At 41.1% G+C, this 22,025-nt stretch overlaps 1 protein-coding gene across 1 annotated transcript; it reads left to right on the plus strand.

Annotated features, from left to right (window-relative positions):
* The first annotated feature begins 9,386 nt into the window (after positions 1–9,386).
* nudt8 (nudix hydrolase 8) lies at positions 9,387–21,730 on the plus strand. Its single transcript, XM_084127469.1, has 5 exons — positions 9,387–9,460; positions 12,663–13,391; positions 13,493–13,625; positions 20,907–20,984; positions 21,113–21,730. Exons 2-5 carry the CDS (start codon positions 12,664–12,666, stop codon positions 21,341–21,343), a joined length of 1,170 nt encoding a protein of 389 aa, XP_083983595.1. The 5' UTR covers positions 9,387–9,460; position 12,663; the 3' UTR covers positions 21,344–21,730.
* The last annotated feature ends 295 nt before the right edge of the window (positions 21,731–22,025 follow it).

A 22,025-nucleotide genomic window follows, 5' to 3' on the forward strand; every position in this document is an offset into this window, starting at 1 on the left:
GGGGCCTGAAATCACTGATACCACCTTTAAGATTTCTAACTAAAGGTTTTGTAAGATAAGAATCCTAAAACAAGCTCAGAGAAGAGAATGCACTCAAGAAATGCCATTATGGATAAATTGGATTCTGCCTGAAATCACAGTGCTAACTAAGCAGAAGAGATAGGATTCTTGAGTTAGTAAGTGTCTGTAATATGGCCCCTGTTGCGTAAACATGGCCTAATGTCTACTATATGACTGAGTTACATGTGGTAAAGTATTAAGAACAGCTCTATTGCTTCTGTGATACTTTTTAAATGTCATATCATGCCTGCAAAAACAGAACCTACTATTCCAACGGAGAGAGCCCAAAGTCTTGTGAGCTGGCTGAAAAATAATCACGCACCCATTAACCAAGTTGTAACGAATATGAAGGAGGCAGCCTTGTACCGGGCTAAGCGGATCCGGCAGAATGAGGCAGAGGTGGTCCGTGCGTTCCCGCATCTCTTGAACACGCCTGGCATGGTATGGGTCTAATTTAATGTATTGCAGATTTGATATAATCATTTAAAACACCCTATACCCCACTGTATTAGATTTCCCAAGCCTTTGAACAGATTCATGGAGAAACTGGGCTGAAGTTGTGTGAATCACATTCTTTGCTGCCAGAATTTTAAGGATTGCAATTAAGGAAGAAAAGTTGAACCAGTCTTTGGAAAACATTCCACAAGGTGATGTTTTAGACCTTCAAAATGATACAACATTGGTATCATTATTGCATATTTATTTTTATGTCCGTCGCTAATTGCACTAACTTTAGTATATATTTGTTGTAGCTGGTCCTGTTTCTGAGATGTTATGTTATGGAACTGTGCATTAAGCAAGGGATACTGTACAGCCAGTTATTGCAGAATACACTTCAAGAGGGTAATCAACACAAAGTGGAGCGATCTCCTATCACCCTGAAGGAGTTTATTGTGTGATGAAAACTGGCTGGATGTACATTATCTGAATTAACTTTATTACCTCAAAACAGTTCCTACTAAGCAGCTTTGATCCTAGGCAAAAAAACAAGATCAAACAAGACATTTAAGGAATATTGTAAAACGTACCACTTATTATACAGCTTTTCGCCAAATAAAAATATTGATTGTTGAAATCATGATGAACACAATTTTTGAACTGAACTGAATCAACACTGAACTGACTTCAGCTGAATAACGACACTGCTGCCACTGAGACAATCTGCATTCACCTTTTTTACAGGTTGGGACGAACATGGTGGAATTTCTAGACCGGGCAGAGTCCGCTAAACCCATCCCTGTGTCATGGCCATGGGGAACGCCCCGCAGACATCGCAGTCCTCGGTCATCATCAGTGGACAAGCTTGCAGCTGTTGATGTACTGTACGCTTCAGAGCACTCTCTGTGTTGGACATGAACTACCCCGAGCAGTGGGTTAGGGTTAGGGTTAGGTTAGGGTTAGGGTTAGGGTTAGGGTTAGGTTAGGGTTAAGGTTAGGGTTAGGGTTAGGGGTTCTAGCTTCTACTGGGAGCTCTTGCAGCATGCTATCCTCCAAATGGAGGGCAATGAATCTTCTGCGATTCGGTTTCTTCGCACGTCCTTGTTTGCTGAAGAGTAACTTTAACCAATAATGTCAATTTCACTGTGTACTGTAAAATACAATTTTGCTCATCTGTGAATTTCACTTTAATTTCCTGAGAATTAAATGGTATAAATTTCATTGTTCAGATTTCAGAACTAATTTTCTTTCTTTCTTAACTGTTTTTGTCTATTTAACTATACTTATGTAAATGTTAGCATATTTAAAAAAAATGCTTTTGCATTTGCTGACTTTAAAATATAATTGTCAGTGTCACTGTATTTAAATCATTAAACGTAATAGTTTTAGAACTAATCTTTATTTATTTAAAACAATATGAATGACAATATTTAACTTTGATGTGCTGTTTGTTGTCTTTGCTTCCAATTTTATGTCAGTTGACAAACATTAAAAATGATTTAAACAGTCTAAACATGTTCTTCATTATTTCTTAATTCATGGTTTTACAGTAAAGCACGGGTGAAATTATAAGAACAACCCAGCAAAAATAACCCAGAATAGCAAATCCATTAATGGTAAAACTTTTTTTTTTTTTTTTTTTTTACTACATCTTGGATTTTCTCAACAACCCAGCCTGTGTTCTGTCCAATATTTACCCAGCGCTGGTTTGCCAGTTGGGTTGTTTTTAACCCAGCCTGTGTTCTGTCCAATATTTACCCAGCGCTGGTTTGCCAGTTGGGTTGTTTTTAACCCAGCCTGTGTTCTGTCCAATATTTACCCAGCGCTGGTTTGCCAGTTGGGTTGTTTTTAACCCAGCCTGTGTTCTGTCCAATATTTACCCAGCGCTGGTTTGCCAGTTGGGTTGTTTTTAACCCAGCCTGTGTTCGGTCCAATATTTACCCAGCGCTGGTTTGCCAGTTGGGTTGTTTTTAACCCAGCCTGTGTTCTGTCCAATATTTACCCAGCGCTGGTTTGCCAGTTGGGTTGTTTTTAACCCAGCCTGTGTTCTGTCCAATATTTACCCAGCGCTGGTTTGCCAGTTGGGTTGTTTTTAACCCAGCCTGTGTTCGGTCCAATATTTACCCAGCGCTGGTTTGCCAGTTGGGTTGTTTTTAACCCAGCCTGTGTTCTGTCCAATATTTACCCAGCGCTGGTTTGCCAGTTGGGTTGTTTTTAACCCAGCCTGTGTTCTGTCCAATATTTACCCAGCGCTGGTTTGCCAGTTGGGTTGTTTTTAACCCAGCCTGTGTTCGGTCCAATATTTACCCAGCGCTGGTTTGCCAGTTGGGTTGTTTTTAACCCAGCCATTTTCAGAGTGCAAACGCTCTAAAGTGAAGCTCGAATGAAAAGTTTGCTGAGCTTAAGAACATGCATCTGAAATTGTGTACTTCACTACTATATTTCCGGCAGGGAGAGAGTGAGGGTGAGGAAGAGGAGTCGTGATGAGGAAGTGATGGGTTATTTCCAATTAAGCAGGAAAAACATCACAAATAATTGTTCTCCATTGATGTCATATTGCGTATGATGAGGGCGGTCAGGGAATAATAAATAAATAAATAAAACAAACACCACCAGCAATGTCTGACCCACACTGATGTCATACCTGGAGCCAGGCCTGACGCAAACCTTTCTTCACAAAACCTGAATGTGTGTGAATGAATGTGTACATGTGGCTGCTAGCACACTGTACAGATATTCAACATGACCCCGAAACCAGCTGTGATTGACCTGGTGTTTACACGTGTACAGCTGTTAACTTAACTATTACAATATCAACAGATATTAACTGATGTGCAACCCTCTAATGTACTTACCCTGGCAGTTATGAAGCAGAATTCAGTCAGTCTGAGTGTAAATTCAGGATATTAGCGATCAAAACACTGCATTTCTACACGAGGCGGTGATTAGTCACTGAATCATTCTTTGAAAGCGATTCTTTCTGATGAGTCGATCGAACCGAATGAAGAATCGACTCGCCACAGAGACTCGTTCAGATAAACCGCGTCTCCTGTGAATCTCCTGTTCGCACTCACTCACTTCAGGACCGAGCGGGCTACACACTTCACAACACATCACAGCCGATTCCATTACATCTGCAAGCTTTGTTACATTAGATGTTTATTAGATATTCCGAGATTTCGTCTTTAAATGATGCGCATTTGCGATATATCGGTCGACGACTAGTAAAAACTCATCAATCTCGGATGTCTCCAACAACAACAAATAATGCACACTAATTTATAATAAAAATGTATTTTATTTAATTTTTATATAATATATTAAATATCTTGTTTTATACATTTTAACCAGTGCTAATTTAAATAAAATGAATGAATATAAATGGATGAATAACATGTTGCCCAATTGTTATTTTCTTTATTTGTCTTTATTTATTATATTTGCAATGAACGGTTAGTTACCTTTACATCATTAAAAATGGGTGTCTGAACTGTACCACATATATAGAGTTGAGACAATGTTGATACAAAAAAACACCTTATTTTTATGAGCTAATTGTGGAAAATATAAACTACTTATGGGTATTATTGATTGATAATATCTTAGTCTACTAGCTAATGTAATGTCATGTGGAAATTCGCTTATTTTCAGTGTTTGTGTGAAAAACCAAAACGCAAAAAGTGTCTCAACTGTACTCAGTCTTGCCTATGGTCAAATACACACGAGCATATTGTCACAGCGTTCTTCTTGCAGTATATTCACATAAACACTTCGGTTATGTCAGTAACGCATGCGATTAATGTGTTTCAGTTCAAAATATTTAACGCAATTAACGCAGCATCCGTTTGTTTTTCTTTTTTTTTTTCTGTCATAGCCTTGTATTATATGACCACGTTCTTCTTCATGTAAATGCTTAAACCATTTAAGCTGACATGACAAAAGAGAACGCGCTTATGAATGACCTAACACACACACACACACACGCACACACACACACACACACTCAGGACGCACAGAACGACGCGCGCCAGAATCGACTCTTTGCTTGAACGAATAATAACACGTAATCAGGGGCGGATTGGCAATCGGGAATACCGGGAACAATCCCGAACGGCCGGTCCATTTCAGGCCGAACCGGCCGGTGGGCAAAACATTTTTTTCAAATGATTAGCTACCGTACCGGCCTGGCCGGCCGCTCAGCGGGAGCGGAACGCTGTGTGTCTGTGTGTGTGTTTCAGACCGGGCCAGACCAATACTTCCAATCTTGAGGGGGGATATGAGCGGCCCCTCCCAACTTGGACTGATCCTCGTTTTTCCTGACATCCGATTGGCTCAAAGGCGCGGGCGCCGATCAAAGGAGTTTACTTTTGGTTAGGTTTGGGCAGAGCCATAGAGAGAAATCTTTCTCTCTATGGCTCTGGGTTTGGGTTTGTGTGAATACAACAGAGAGACAGACGGTAAGAATGGCGAAAAGAAGGAAAGAAGAGAAAGAAATGGGTGGGGCCGAAAAAATACGAATGGAAAAAGAAAAAATTACTGTCATTGGATTAATATTAGGCTATAACTATTATTATGTAGTAGCCTAGGTGTAATGTAAATAGACACTGTAACTAAAAGAGGTTTGAATTTTTCTTTGTTTAATTTGCACACTGAATATGGTTTGGAGCTTTTAATTTTGAACTTTCAAAGTGCACCAGATTGATGAATTTAACATTAAAATGCACAAAATTTTCTCACGGGGGGGCATGCCCCCGAACCCCCCTAGAAGGACCAAGGTACACCCATCACAGTTTTACCAAAAATCCTGTAAGAAACACTTGTATTGCTATGCCAATGCAGATTACAGCTTGTTTTAGTATTCAACACTGTGAAGTATAGTTGGACCGTATTAATAAATATCACATTTTTACTTATTTCATCTGTTAACTCTCACTCGTTCCTATACTCACTCATTACATGGCATTAGTGGTTTTAATGAATAGGAGTTGGTATGCATATAATTAAGGGCGTGCAAAGAAGGGTGGTGTTTATGATCATATAGTGGGCCGGTCTGGGCCAAAATGCCCGGGGCGATTTTTTGTCCCAGTCCAGCCCTGCACGTAATTATGCCAAAATGTTCGTTTTGTTGAGTATCCTCATAAGAGTAATCTTAAATGAGTTAAATAAAGTCTTAAATGAAAGAGTGAGAGAATGAGACAGCAGAACATCACTCACTGCTCTCGACTAAAGGACGCTTAGCTTATGAGGATTAATTTAACTCATTTATGCAGTGAAGACTGTAAAGTGCTCCATAACTCTTCAGTTGCTGTGTTCCTGTTAGACAGGGCATATATGACATTTATTATGGGCTTATGTGGAGATTGTTTTAAGTTCACTGAAATTAAAAGTTGTCATATTTTGTGGAGCGTAATAAATGTTAAAATTGACAGCTTTCAATTACACAATGTTGAATGGTGATAATTAATGTCTAAAATTGAAAAAATAAATAAATAATAATAATCATGAAGACATCAGTAGCTTTCTACTTCATTCATGAAAAGATGCCATTAAACAATTATTTAAAATATACTGTCTTTGTTATGTCTACATTAATTTGGAGATTAACTGTGAAATTATTACATTATTAAAAACTTATATTAAAAACAAGCTATATTGTGCAATTACAACAAACTGATCTCAATATAAAAACACAAATACACTGAGTGAGCAAACATTTAGGTGAGATCTGCCATGGCAATTGAGCAATGTTTAAATATGAATAAAAGCCTTAATTAAATATGTCATCATATAAAGTGATCTCTTCAGAAGAAATGACTGATTCCTAGACTTTCAGTGGATGAAAAAAGTGATACTAAAAATATCTATATTTTTTATTTATTTAATTAATTAATTTATTTAGAGAAACAGGGTCAGCGTACAATAAACATTAACCTCAAGGGGAGAGATGCATGTACCAGGTTTTAGCTCAAGAGCTAATTTCCACCCCTAGTCCCTGATACATAATACATAATACATACATGAATAATGGAATTTACATTGACCGAATAAATAAGCATAAAAAATCAAGTCTTCACATGCACAACATCGGTCACATGTGGCTGCAAGTTTGATTTGACAAAAGCCATTTCTTTGCCAGACGTGAGAAAGTGTAAGAGTTTGTGCTTCTTATCATTAAGGTATATCAGGTATACAAGTTTTTAAATTGTAAAAAGAATGAAAATGTATAAGAATAGGGTTAGAATTGAAGGAACTTGTAGCGTTTTTTTGCGTCTTCAACTAAACACAGTGCGTTTTGTAATGTAACTACACATTACATGTAACACACGAAGTAAGTAAGTTAAAAATTATTCGACTAGAAGCTGTAGATATCACACAAAGAATATAGTGTACTAAAAGCAGCCCTAAATAGTCTCACTACATCTTGTTACGTGTTCAAAGTAAACACAGTCTCTGTCTCTATCTTTGACGATAATAGTGTTAGCTTTCTATCCCCTGTAGTTTAGCCGGCTAGCCTACACAGCACAGGACTACACAACGACTAAACTATCACACAACACACTCACAGTCGAGATAACCGAGTTGGTTGGCAATGCTACGCCACACGTCTTTCAAATCGTTGTCCTTGTAGTGTGTGATTGGCTGAAGCCTTTTCTGTCGCCGCAAAAGTAAAAAAAAAAAAAAAAAAAAACGACATCGAAGCGGAAAAAATAAAAGCCGCGTTTCCGCCGCAGCACATTCGCGTTCGGAGTGTAAGCGCTCATTACACACACAGCTGATCAAAAAATAAACCCATCGCGCGAATTATTCGTGCGTCAAAATCGCGTCCAGTGTGAAAGGGCCTTTACTCCCACAAACTAAATGCTGCCGAAAGGAATTACGATGTGGGAGATCCCTGTCACAAGATCCCTGTCAATTCTGTCTCCAGACATCATTGTCGCTCCCATTCAGTGGGACATTGAAACCGAGATGAGCAAATCAACTCCCGGTCTGAGATTCCCTCAGCCTGTCCACCCACCCGGGTTTATGTTCCCGATGCCCTCAGGGACCAGGTCCTGGAGCACGTTCATGCTTTTCCCAGCTCTGGACATCTGGAAGTACCACCACCATCCAGCTGCTACAACATCGCTGTTGGTGGCCCTCTTTAGCTCAAGACGCCACTACCTTCGTCCGACACTGCCGAATCTGCAATACCCAGAAGTCATCACGCCAACTACCAGCCGGTCTGTTACGAACCGCTCCGAGACACGAGGGTAGAGGATCCAAATGCAGTTTATTAAAGGGGTTATCCAGAACCGTAATCCAACATAAGCAGAGGGTCAAGCACAGGAAGACAGGCCAAACAAACAGCCAAACAAACAAACAAACAAACAAACAAACAAACAAACAAACAAACAAAACAGGCAGGGGTCAGAGGCACAAGAGTAATCCACAGGCAACAAATCCAAAAAACCAAGAGACATGAAACCAGGGAAAACACTCAGAAGTGCCGTGCAACAAAATACAAGACTTCGCAGTGAGTGATGGGGTGAACCAGGCTATATGGGGTGAACCAGGCTATATGGGGTGAACCAGGCTATATGGGGTGAACCAGGCTATATGGGGTGAACTAAACAAGAAGAGGAGACAGGTGAGTGCTGATGAGTGCAGATGAGTCCAGGCAGAGAATGATGGTAGTCTGAGCGTGAGAGTCTGGTGTGGAGTGCCCTCTGGTGGCTCTCAAGGGCACAGCTGTGACCGCTACACTACTCATACTGGCAGAGTTCATGAGATAACATTTGTAGGTGTTATTTTGGATGATAAATTGAATTGGAAAGATCATATAGTTTATATTAAGAGTAAAGTTTGTAAAAGTATTGGGGTCTTGTATAAAGTTAAAGATGTTTTATACTATTCTTTGTTGCATATGTTGTACAATTCCCTAATACTCCCATATTTTGGATTCTGCACAGAAGTCTGGGTAATACATACCCTAGTAACACAAGATCTCTGTTTGTGTTACAGAAAAGGGCATTAAGGATTATCAACAAGACAGGCTACAGAGAACACACTAACAGTTTATTTGTAAATTCTGGACTTCTAAAATTCAAAGATTTAGTTGATTTGAAGATTTGGTTTGTATGTGGAAAGCTAAGCAGAGAGTTCTGCCTGTGGTCTTACAGCATGTACTCTCAGAGGAAGATGGCCATAGAAGGCAATATCATTTTAAAACTCTTTTCGCACGTACTCCACAGATGTGTGTGTCTATCTACGGCGATAAACTGTGGAACACCTTGGACTATGGACTGAAGTGCTGCAAAAGTGTTTGTAAATTTAAGAATTTGTATAAGGAAAAAATACAGGAATGTTACAAGAAAAATGATGACTAACACGCTTAAAATGATGGTAATTAAGTGTAAAGATAGGTATTACTGAAAATGTTTGGTGTTTGGGGTGAGGATTGGGGTTGATCCATTCATAAAGCAGCTGTTTTTTATTATTTTTCTGATGTGCACAAATAAGCCACAGGTACATAAGATTTTCTTCTTCCTGTTCCTTTTTTTTTTTTTTTTTTTTTTTTCATGCACGTTATGAATGAATGAATAAACATGTATGTATGTATGACTTGTTCAATAAATAAATAAATAAATAAATAAATATCAAAGTATAACTTGAGTGTAGGGTGCCACACATTTCTGTCATGTTATTTCCGTCATGAAAGCTTTAGCCTTACACAAGTCTTGCTTTATGTGGACGTTTGCTGTGAGTCGGGATGGACTAAACATCACAAACATGCTCTTTTGAATAATTTACCGTAATATAATTAATGAATGTGTTTGTTTATTCGCTGCGTGTGTGTGTGTGTGTGTCCACTAGGTGGCGAAATGCGCCTGTTCAGCGACATGTTAAACACACACCGAAGAAGAAGCAGTCTCTGTCTCAACACCCGGTCAGCGTCACAGTGCTGATTTAGGGCTATTTTGAGGTGAGTTTTTAAATGTGTTTTATTATCATTTATTCCAGTTAAAACAGATGTTAGGTTATATCGCTGTGGATTATAATGATTCAGTTCCCACGCATATTTAAACGCATATAAATGACTGATGTTCAACACTTATCCGAGAACTGGCTTGGTGGTGTTTTTGCCCCTTTATGTTCTCAACTAACGCCTTATTATAAAGGGTGTTAATCTGTGCCAATACATAAATCATTCTGGAGTATTTGGATCACATGCCACAAGGTCTCAGTTAGGTTTTTAAAGAGTTTTAGTCTAATATAATAATGCAGAATGGTGAATAACTTAAACACATGAGCACAGTACTGCACTGCTTCTCCTCATCAGCATTAGTGCTCCAGTGATTTACTGCACATCTGATGGGTTAGTTCTGGCTCTACACAGCTCGATGAAGATGAACCGGCTCATTTAGGCTCTTCATCGGTTCAGACACACTAATAATGACCACACTAATAGAGGCCTTAATGCCTCACATCAGCTACCGTGAGGAGATATCCCTGTTATCCCTGTTATCCCTGTTATCTCTGTTATCCCTGTTATATGGCATGAGTCACGGTCACTTATTCAGCTTATTCAGTCAGAAAGATCATTAGTTGACTTCACTTAGATATGCGTAAAGCCAATCAAACATCAAACTTACTGTCGGTTTCTACTTTTTCTGAACTAAATGGTGTATACTATAGACATTTTAAATACAGATATTGTTTCAGAAGATTATTGACATTTTCAAATAAACCCAAAACACACTGTTGAACTACAGAAGAGTATTTCATATACAAATGAACAAGTTTCACTCGCATTAATATAGTGTTTTCTTTTAATAGTCCCCTGTTGAGGACAACTCTTATGTGTTTGCTGTTTAAATGTGTTTAAATGTGTTAATCTGACGAGAGCAGTGACTCTCTCGTGTGATTGGCTGTTCGCCGCTGACGTCACACACTCCTGCACACGCCGGGTCTGAGGAGACGGAGAGAGTTGATGATCAGCATCATTGGATTGGATTGAGTTTGTTAAAGGGGACGTATCATGAATATCTGACTTGTCCCGTGTGTAAGTGCTATAATCGGGTCCCGGAGCTTCTACCAACACAGGAAACATGTCAAGTGAAACCCAGTAACTTTGTTTTGTTAAGCCTTTCTCTGCAAGCATGTGTAGCACCGGTGTTGTGCCGGATTTCGACCCTCCTGCCAAATTATTACCCCCTCGTTGAAGTCAGTACATGATTGCCTAATCCTAACATCACCCCTAATCCTAACATCACCCCTAATCCAAACATCACCCCTAATCCTAACATCACCCCTAATCCTAACATCACCCCTAATCCTAACATCACCCCTAATCCAAACATCACCCCTAATCCTAACATCACCCCTAATCCTAACATCACCCCTAATCCAAACATCACCCCTAATCCTAACATCACCCCTAATCCTAACATCACCCCTAATCCTAACATCACCCCTAATCCTAACATCACCCCTAATCCTAACATCACCCCTAATCCTAACATCACCCCTAATCCTAACATCACCCCTAATCCTAACATCACCCCTAATCCTAACATCACCCCTAATCCTAACATCACCCCTAATCCTAACATCACCCCTAATCCAAACATCACCCCTAATCCTAACATCACCCCTAATCCAAACATCACCCCTAATCCTAACATCACCCCTAATCCTAACATCACCCCTAATCCTAACATCACCCCTAATCCAAACATCACCCCTAATCCTAACATCACCCCTAATCCTAACATCACCCCTAATCCTAACATCACCCCTAATCCAAACATCACCCCTAATCCTAACATCACCCCTAATCCTAACATCACCCCTAATCCTAACATCACCCCTAATCCTAATCCTGTTTTGTTATTGCTGGAGTTTCTGAAGCTCCTGTAAAGACTCCGCCCTCTTCTGGACGGAGGCGGGGCTAAAGCTCATCTGCATTTAAAGGGACACACACAAAACGGGGCGTTTTTGCTCACACCCAAAAAGGGGCAAATTTGACAAGCTATAATAAATGATCTGGGGGGAATTTAGAGCTGCAATTTCACAGACACATTCTGGAGACACCATAGATTTATATCACATCTTCTGAAAAGGGGCATGCTATGTCACTAAGCTAGCTTCATGGTACGGGCCTCCACCGTTAGGCTTCAGATAAAACCAGAGGAATCTGCTCTGTTGTTAAAGGGATAGTTCACCCTAAAATGAAAATTACCCCATGAGTTGGCCTACTCATTTACATCTATGCATTTGGCAGACTCACCCTCAAGCAATCCTAGGTGTACATGACATTCTTCTTTCAGACGAATGCAATCGGAGTTACATTAAAAAATGTCCTAGCTAATCCTAACTTTATAATAGGAGTGAATGGCAGGTGAAAATTTGAAGCCCAAAACAGTGCATCTGTCCATCATAAACGTGCATCTGTCCATCATAATAATACTCCACACTGCTCCGGGGGGTTAATAAAGGCCTTCTGAAGAGAAGCCATGCGTTTGTGTAAGACAAATACCCATATTTATAACTTTATAATCTAAAATAACTAGCTTCCACCAGACGACCGTACGCATACTACGCAAGTCGACTTGCGTCACAAGAGTAACCCGTGGCGTGTGTATGATGTAGGAGTATCGTAAGCTTAGACATAACTCATGGTTTAAACAAAAAGGTCTGTGCAACAAACTGAAGCTCCTCTTCTATTATAGATATCCTCCAACATTTCTCTACAGAATTTCTAATTTACGACCAGTGTTGTTTTGACCAGTTTCCTCGATCGCCATTGCGCTGTGCGTCGGGTCAGGGGTTAGTCTTCCACCGTAAATCAACACAGCCGTCTGTTGGAAGCTAGTGTTTATAGTTTATGAAGTTTTAAATATGGATTTGTTCCTTACACAAGCGCATGGCCTCACTTCAGAAGGCCTTTATTAACCGTATGGATTACTTTTATAATGGATGGATGCACTTTTATGGACTTCAAAACAGAAATGGCCATTCACTGCCATTATAAAGCTTGGAAGAGCCAGGACATTTGTTTAATATAACTCAGATTTTATTTGTCTGAAAAAAGAATTTACACCTAGGATGGCTTCAGGGTGAGTAAATCATGGGCTAATTTTCATTTTTGGATGAGCTATCCCTTTAATGTTGTGTTATCACAGGATGTTCCGGAGCCCACACATGAAGACGTGTGTAAATCAGCTGAGGTTTCCCAGACTGCAGTTGATGCTCAGAGATGCTCGTGTCCAACATGAACACGTCTGCGCTTCACATGTCCTGCGGGAAAAACACTCCCGCTGCTCCGTTTCTAGAGGATTCTCTGTCGGTCCGGACTCTTCCGAACACATGTGTCCACGGATGTGCATCAGCTCTCATGTTCTGTTACCGCACAGGGACTTTAGCAGGATTAACTGGGTACACACACCACAGACTCTTGCCCTGTGTTCACACGCCTCTCTGAGTGGATCTCCATCCCAGTGCTTCACTAACCGGAGCAAGTGCCTTCTGCCCTACAGCAAACTGGAGAAATGCCATATTAAAAGACCAGCATGCAGCACACACAGCACAGGCAGCTCCCGGGGGTCGGCCGACAGTGGCTCAGGCCTGTGGACGAGGCGTTGTAAACCCGCGGGTCGCCCTGCAGTGCGAACGGGTCAGACCCGCGGGCTACACAGAGACGGCCAGCAGCGCAGTGTTACGGGCCGGTGTCTGTCTTCGGGGAACGAGGCCCGCTGCCGGCACTCCCTGCAGGCCAGCGCTGCTCTGTACGAGCGGGAGGGGAAGAGCTGGGCGGCAGTGCTGGTGTGTCTGTGTGCCGTGAGCGGGGATCCCGCACTGCTGTTCACCCTCAGATCGGCCCAGCTGAAGGGGCGGCACAAAGGGGATGTCAGGTAAAAGGTCACCGAAAGCTTGTGTCTAATGCTGAAAGCTGTATAGTGTGGCTCACGTGTCGACCCTCTGCTGAATGTCCTCCTCATCCCTGTTGTGTCAGCTTTGCCGGGGGAAAGAAAGACCCGTCGGACAGATCTGTGGTAGAGACGGCTCTCAGAGAAGCTGGCGAGGAGCTGGGGATCCACGTCACAGAAGATAAAGTGTGGGGTGTGATGAAACCTCTGCGGGATATGGTGAGTTCACAAATGTGCTGTTCAGTATAAGGTTAGATAGGACCCTATTATGCTAATGTAAAGATTCCTAATGTTGTTTTGGAGTCTCCTACAATAGCATCCATGCATCCAAGATCAAAAAACACTGTAATTTTCTCATAATATCCACTGCAGCATCAGCTCTTTCCTCGGTTTGTTCAAGGATTCAGTCTCTCTAAACCCCTCCTTCCCGAGAACTGCTCTGCTCTGCTCTGATTGGTCAGATGGCCCAGTCTGCTGGGATTGGTCAGAAACCAAACGCTCATTGTCATATCTCAATCTCAGCACTTGATACACAGTGATACGAACAGTAACGATGGCGTGGGTTTTACCGTATCGATCTCATCAGTGGATTTGCTTTGAAATTTGCTGAATTTTTGCAGGATTTGCAGAAAACGGCGTCTCCTCGACATGAACAACACGAACCAAACTCTTCCTGTCTCAGATAAACTACAGTGTTTGAGGGCGGGGCTAAGAGACACTGCTCAGCCAATCAAGACCAGAGGCTGCTAGTATGCAAATGTGTTAAAAATCTACATAGCTTTGTGCAGGAAGTGAGACTGGAATTACTGACGACTTGTTTCAGGCAGTCCATAATCTATTCTTTCTTTTAGGAGACAATAACATTCACAAACTGCTATATTACACACTACATGAAAGGTCATATCCGAAAAAGCATAATAGGGACGCTTTGAATGTATAAGGTATTGGGCTAGAAACATACTTTGCTCAGATATGTGAATGCAGCACAAGTTTGGCCAGTGCGCTGCCACCCTGTGGTCCGATTGAACATGCACTATATTGTCAATAGTTTTGGGATGTCTGCCTTTATATGCACATGAACATTATTGACATCCCATTCCTGATCTTTAGGGTTTAATATGGAGTTGGTCCACCCTTTGCAGCTATAACAGATTCAACTCTTCTGGGAAGGCTTTCCACAAGGGTTAGAGTGTTTATGTGAATTTTTTACCATTCTTCTAGAAGCGCATTTGTGAGGTCAGGCATTGATGTTGGACGAGAAGCTCTGGCTCTCAGTCTCCGCTCTAATTCTTCCCAGTAAAAATTCCCATAAACACACTAAACCTTGTGGAAAGCCTTCCCAGAAGAGTGGGATGCAGTGGAGTAAAGCGCGCCGCCACTGGACTCTAGAGTTCTCTGGAGTGACGAATCACATTTCTCTGTCTGGCAATGATGGACGAGTCTGGGTTTGGCGGTTGCCAGGAGAACGGTGCTTGCCTGACTGCATTGTGCCCAGTGTAAAGTTTGGTGGAGGGGGGATTATGGTGTGGGGTGTTTTCAGGGGTTGGCCCCTTAGTTCCAGTCAAAGGAACTCTTAATGCTTCAGCATACCAAGACATTTTGGACAATTCTCCAAATGCTCCCAACATTGTGGGAAGAGTTTGGGGATGTTCCTGTTCCAACATGACTGCGCACCAGTGCACAAAGCAGGTCCATAAAGACATGGATGAGGAGTTTGGTGTGGAGGAACTGGACTGGCCACTGCATCCGAGGCTTTGCATTGCACTTGGTGATGTAAGGCTTGGATGCAGCAGCTCGGCCATTGAAACCCACTCCATGAGGGTCTCTACGCACTGTTCTTGAGCTAATCTGAAGGCCTCATGAAGTTTGGAGGTCTGTAGCTATTGACTCTGCAGAAAGTTGGCGACTTCTGCGCACTGTGCGCCTCAGCATCTGCTGACTGTGATTTTACATGGCCTACCACTTCCTGACTGAGTTGCTGTTGCTCCCAATCACTTCCAGTTTGTTATAATAGGTTCAAGGTTCTTTATTATGTCACATACGATGCAATGTAGTGAAATAGTTTTCCCCTAGTTTCTCGTCCCACAATGCAGAAATAGTGTCCTCATTTAATAGCCGGATTGCCTGACGATAAAAACTGACTAGAGAAAGTCTCTCTGTATTAGTTCTCAGGATCCAGTAATGCTTCCCTAATGGGAGCAATGGCAATAAGTTATGTCCAGCAGGATGAACGTCTTTAATAACTGTTTTGGCTCTTGTCCTGCATCCCTGAAGGTAAATGTTTTTGATGCCAGGAAGACCTGATGGCTTTCTGTGCTGACCTTACCACTCTGGACAACGTTTTCTGGTCTTGGTCCGTTGTATTTCCAAACCAGAAAATAATACTTCCAGTGAGTAGGCTCTCCACAGCTCCAGTATAGAAAGTCCTCAGCACTTTTTGAGAAAACCTTAAACCTGACCAGCCTTCGTAAATGATAGATGCGTTGATTTGCCCTCATTACGAGGTGATGTGAATGCATTTTTCCAGGAAAGATCTTCTGTAAGATATACCCCAAGATATTTAAAACTGCTCCCCCTTTCAGCTGTGGCCTCATCGATCATCAAAGGGCAATAATTCCTCACTTCTTTCCTCCCATAGTTAATGATCATCTCCTTAGTCTTAATGACATTCAAAGAGAGATTATTAGTATGATACCATGTGGAAAGAGCATCCACTTCCTCAAGGTAGGCCTTCTCATCGTTTTTACTAAGACCACTGTGTCATCGTCTAACATCGCCAGTTTGTTAGAACTGTGTCTAGCCTTACAGTTGCTGGTTTAGAGGGAGTAAAGCAGGGGACTGAGGATACAGCCCTGAGGGCCTCCAGTGTTGAGGATGAGTGTAGAGGAGGTGTAGTTTCCCAGTTTAACCACCTGGGGGCGTCCCGTCAAAAAATCCACTAACAGTTGACCGTGGAGTATTTAGCAGTGAGGAAATTTCACGACTGGACTTATTGCACAGGTGGCAACCGATCACGGTACTACGCTTTTCACTACGCTTAAGTTCACTGAGCTCCTGAGAGCGACCCATTCTTCAGCGACTCAAATCCACTCCAAAGGGAGTTATTTTAGTTAACAGAATCCACTTTCCAAGAACTACAACAAACAGCTCGTTTGGACTGCAACACAATTTTTCTCGGCTTTATGAAGTCACAATGTTACTCATTTGAATAATCCCAGCCCACTGAATACGCGGAAAAGCTGACGAGGCCTGGATAAGCTGCTGCTATGTCAAAGAGACACTGTTAAAATTCGTTGTAAAAAGGAATGGTTCACTTAAAAATTTAAATTCTGTCATCATTTACTCACCTTCAAGTTGTTTAGTCAATGGGGTACATCAACTGTCTGGTTACCTACACTCTTCGCTTGTGTTCAGCAGAACAAAGTAATTCATACAGGGAGGGTGAGTAAACTATGACCAAATTTTCATTTTTAAGTGAACTATTCCTTCAACTCATTTGTCTGACATTCCTAAAGCTGACAGACTTAGAATCGGTAAAATTTATTTAAAATACTGTTCATGAACATTATAATCCCAACGTTTATCTGTGCTCTGCACATTTGAGGGAAAACAGCTTCCAGAACCTAAGATGAGTCCAATGCAGGCTTCTCCTGAAAAGGAGCAGTTCCCACTTTGTCGGGACAATCTGTTATTGGATCACAACTTGTCTTGTTGAATCACAACAAGAGCGATTACTGTTTGTATAACCATAGTTTTCCGAAAAATATCATTATTAAATGGTGGATAACATTGTACCTGTAATGTATAAGAAAAACATACCACTCTGAAACGTCCTGTGAAGTCCGTGCTTGCAAAGTCCACGCATGAAATCCGTTCTGGATGATCCTTTTGTTTGTTAACAACAACACTGTCAGGGTCTGAATCGGGCTTGAATTGGTTTGAAATTGCCGCCATCCTTTATTTACACTAGAGCAGAACTCACGATTATGAAGGGGCGGGACATTTCCCGAACACACACTAAGCGCTGCCAATCACAACACATTGGGCCAGCTGACCAATCACAGAACATTATGTGTTTCGGAACCAGACTGGGGAGAGAGGAGCTGTAATAATATAAAATATGTGGAAAATAATGCGTTAATCAAGCATGAAAACATATTCTAGTACACCCCAAAAATAAATCAAGGCTTAAAAGAGCACAGTAGGAACCCTTTAATTTACTAATGCATAAAATAATTAATAAAGGGTTCTTAGCTTGTTTTGTATAGAAGCACATGGGTAGCAATATTCAATTTGAAATGTAATATGCAAACTGACAGTGCAATATGTAAAATGGCAATGCATTTCTGTATTTAAATTGACATTTTCCATTACATTTGTGTAACGTTTAGTGCAAAATGAAAATTCACTCGTTACTTCATGGATCCAGGATACTATGCATCCTGATAAAGTTCCCTTGGCCTTTGGAATTAAAATAGCCCCACATCATCACATAGCCTTCACCATACCTAGAGATTGGCATGGAGTACTTTCCATAAGATCATCTCTCAATGCAAATCAAACCAGCTATTAGGCTAACTGAAATAAAACCATGCCAATCTCTAGGTATGGTGAAGGCTATGTGATGATGTGGGGCTATTTTAATTCCAAAGGCCAAGGGAACTTTATCAGGATGCATAGTATCCTGGATCCATGAAGTAACTGGCCTTTAAAAATAAAAATCTGCCTGCCTCTATGGGAATTTAACATAGGGGTGTCCAGACTTATGCACCCTGTATTTTAAGGAAGAACATTTATTTATTTACGATACATTATTCATTCACAAAGAAAATTGGTGTCCTTAAAGGTTGGATTTTTCCTATTTTTTTTAATTTAGGCATTAAGTTAAATTTCCAAAAGATGATTTTTTATTCCTCTTTTTATTCAACTTTAGCATGGGTGTCTGAACTTATGCATAGCACTGTATATGATCCAGTACAAAAAGCTAAACTGTAATGTTGTTGGTTTACATAATCAAAATTGTGTAATTATTGTCTCAGAAACATACTGACTTACAAAAACTTCCTTTATGAGTCTGTTAGCTGCTATATCTAGAGTGTTGTAGCCCAGAAGAAAAAAGTCTTTAATCCCTGAGCTGGTACTGATGATACTGATGTAACGAGATGGAAATGGATAGATGTTGTAGTGTTCAGTTCACACAGCAAACTCGTGTTTGAAATAGGGTTTTTCGAATATTCCCTTTCATGCCGTGTGTAATAAAGCTGTTTGTGTAAAAGTTCTGCAAAGTTGTAAAGTCGACAGTGCACGATAAATAAAGTTATTGTCTCCCAAAAGATAGAGCCGACTCCAGATATACTGGGTACTGACCCATCTTTCAAGAGAAAGTGTTTTGCATATCCTGCGTTAAACTCCAAGATTTGAAAGGCATTAGGTATCTTCTAGTGACGTAGACTGTAAAGCAGTAGGATTTGAAACACAAACGACTCGTAAAGGTGCTTCGGACTAAATTGCTCCTCAGAATCACAACCTGTAATTATTGATGTATATATTTTCTACCAACCAGCAAATAGGCGCTGTCCGCGGTAGACCAATCACAACAGACTAGGGCTGTGCGATATAACGATATATATCGGATGGATGAAATAAAAATTCATATTATGCTCTATCATTTATTTTGTGGTTTCGCAAAATAAGCAACATTGTTTACGGCAAAACTTTTTCATCATTTGGATGACTGCAATCTTACAAGCCACCTTGTTGTAATGGTGATAATGAACAGGCTGCGATATTAGCAATGCTAGAATAAGTTGTGAGGCGCCGGCGCGATCAGGGGAGTTTTCTTGTCCTTCTGAGGAACCTGTTCCTCCATAGTTTATGGTCATACGGATAGAAGCAAAACTGTAAAGCTTTTTTAAAGTACAGAAAACAAGCAGGATGCCGTTTCCTGCCGTCTGTTTCCTTTCTGTGAACTTTGGACCCCGTCACAATGAACCGAAACTCAGCAAAAAAATTCCTTTCATTTTGTTAATCTGTAATTATTTAAGTTAAATAGCCTATATTCCACGTATAGGCCTATATATTAGTTTTATATATTTAGTTTTATTCTGTTTTCTCTGTTCACAGATGCGCTTTAAGTGTGTGATATATGATGTTGTGTGTATCCATGTTCTACACTATCCTGCAAGTTTTGCTGGTTTCAAAACACACAACAAGCTGCATATTACCCACTATTAATTTCCACTGAAATGTAAGCCTAATTGTTTGCCAGTTGGTGACATATCCAGTATATCCTCGGAAAAACTAATGCCAGCACATTGCCATTGCGACTCACCTATGATGACTGGACAGCTGAGCACTGGCATATTTCACTCTCGTTGGATAGGCAATGCTTCAATATCACATTTGTACAGTCTGTACTCTTTGAATTTGTGATTGGTTGACTGCCAAATTAAAATATTTAACAGAACGATAAAATAACGATATTAATGTAATGTTTACATTTGCTCATTTCGCCCAACCCTACAACCGACTGGGCCATCTGACCAATCAGAGCAGAGTAGACCAATCACAGCAGACTGGGTCATCTGACCAATCAGAGCAGAGTAGACCAATCACAACAGACTGGGTCATCTGACCAATCAGAGCAGAGTAGACCAATCACAACAGACAGGGCCATCTGACCAACCAGAGCAGAGTAGACCAATCACAGCAGACTGGGCCATCTGACCAACCAGAGCAGAGTAGACCAGTCACAGCAGACTGAGCCATCTGACCAACCAGAGCAGAGTAGACCAATCACAACAGACTGAGCCATCTGACCAACCAGAGCAGAGTAGACCAATCACAACAGACTGGGTCATCTGACCAATCAGAGCAGAGTAGACCAATCACAGCAGACTGGGTCATCTGACCAATCAGAGCAGAGTAGACCAATCACAGCAGACTGAGCCATCTGACCAACCAGAGCAGAGTAGACCAATCACAACAGACTGGGTCATCTGACCAATCAGAGCAGAGTAGACCAATCACAGCAGACTGAGCCATCTGACCAATCAGAGCAGAGTAGACCAATCACAGCAGACTGAGCCATCTGACCAATCAGAGCAGAGTAGACCAATCACAGCAGACTGGGTCATCTGACCAATCAGAGCAGAGTAGACCAATCACAGCAGACTGAGCCATCTGACCAATCAGAGCAGAGTAGAAACACGGAAAGGAGGGATTTAGAGAGACTGATTCATCCTTCGAGTTGTTTGAGAATCATTGAACAATGTGGTGATGTGCAAATGTATATTATGAGAAAATGAAAGTGCTTTTTACCTTCGCTGTATGTAAACCTGTTGTAGGAGACTCCAAAACAAAATGAAGAAACTTTAAAATGGCACAATAGGGGCACTTTACGGGTATGAATGCACAGTTGAGTGTCAGAAAGCTTTGAACTATTTCTGAAGTAAAGATCAGTGCAATTCTTCATCTAATTTTGTGTTTTCTAATTTGCAGTCTGGAATGATGATTGCGCCTGTAATAGCCAATCTTGGACCACTGGAGACACTCTCTTTCCGACCCAATCCAGGCGAGGTACAGGCAGACCACTGCACACTTCCCAGACCATTTACATCATCACAGTCTACCAGTCTGACCACATCACTGCAGAGTGTGTGTCCTCGGGAAAGGGTTGAGTAACACTGCACTTCTTTGATTGACAGGTGGAAGAGATTTTTACCCTGACACTTGAGCATTTATGTCAAGCGCAAAACAGAGGCTACACACACTTCCGTACCGGTGACCGTTATGGGTACACACTCCCTGTGTTTCACAGTCCGAAGTACCGCATCTGGGGTCTGACGGCAGTGGCCTTAGATCAAGCACTCAAGCTCATTGTGCCGCCAGAGCATCTGTCGGACCGCAGCACCGTCACCACAGAGGCTTCCTGCTAAACACCATCACATTACAGACCTGGGTTTAGGAAGAGTCCCATGGAAAACTATCAAGAAAAGTCTGGGTCTTATTTCATATTTTAGTCTTTAAAATGGGTTTTATTTCCGGCATCCAAAAGGTCTTTGAGGGTCAATATGTCCTGGCCATTTGCTGTGTTTGGGCTTCAGGGTTCATGCCTACCGAAACTAAAGGAGTGTCGAGTTTGTTTATATCATGCCTTCAGTGAAATGAAGAGTGTTAATTTACACAACACACATTGAATGTATTTTTGGGATTTAGCATTATGAGATTTGTTTTCATCATCTTAACCTGGATGGTTGTTTTAAATGTGAGTGTCCATTTATTTAACCAATGATTATAATAAAAGTGTTAAAATGCTTTAAAGATTCAAGGTATCTGTAGTGAATTTTTATTTTTTGACAGCATGGACCACCATTTTCCTGAAGTTGAACTTTCCTGAACCTGTTCGTCCAGCAAACACTCAGTGTTGATCGTCTATCAACTCTCAGAAAGGATATTTCTCATGGCCACAGATAAATAACTCTTTTAACTCTGTACAGTTCTCACCTTTAACTGACATTTGCCTCAATAAACTCTTAATTACGGCTTATTAATAGTTAGTAATTAGGGGTGGAACGGTACACAGAAGTCACGGTTCGGTACGAGTTCGGTAATGGAGGG

The sequence above is a fragment of the Abramis brama genome, assembly GCF_963993115.1.
Source record: "Abramis brama genome assembly, chromosome: 10".
NCBI classification, from domain to species: domain Eukaryota; kingdom Metazoa; phylum Chordata; class Actinopteri; order Cypriniformes; family Leuciscidae; genus Abramis; species Abramis brama.

Bases quoted from the DNA above. Each gene is read 5' to 3' on its own strand.
- nudt8 (XM_084127469.1), top strand. From the start codon at position 12,664: ATGTTCCGGAGCCCACACATGAAGACGTGTGTAAATCAGCTGAGGTTT. The intron at 13,626-20,906 runs GTGAGTTCACAA...TCTAATTTGCAG, and splicing joins TGAAACCTCTGCGGGATATG to TCTGGAATGATGATTGCGCC. The intron at 20,985-21,112 runs GTACAGGCAGAC...TTTGATTGACAG, and splicing joins TCCGACCCAATCCAGGCGAG to GTGGAAGAGATTTTTACCCT.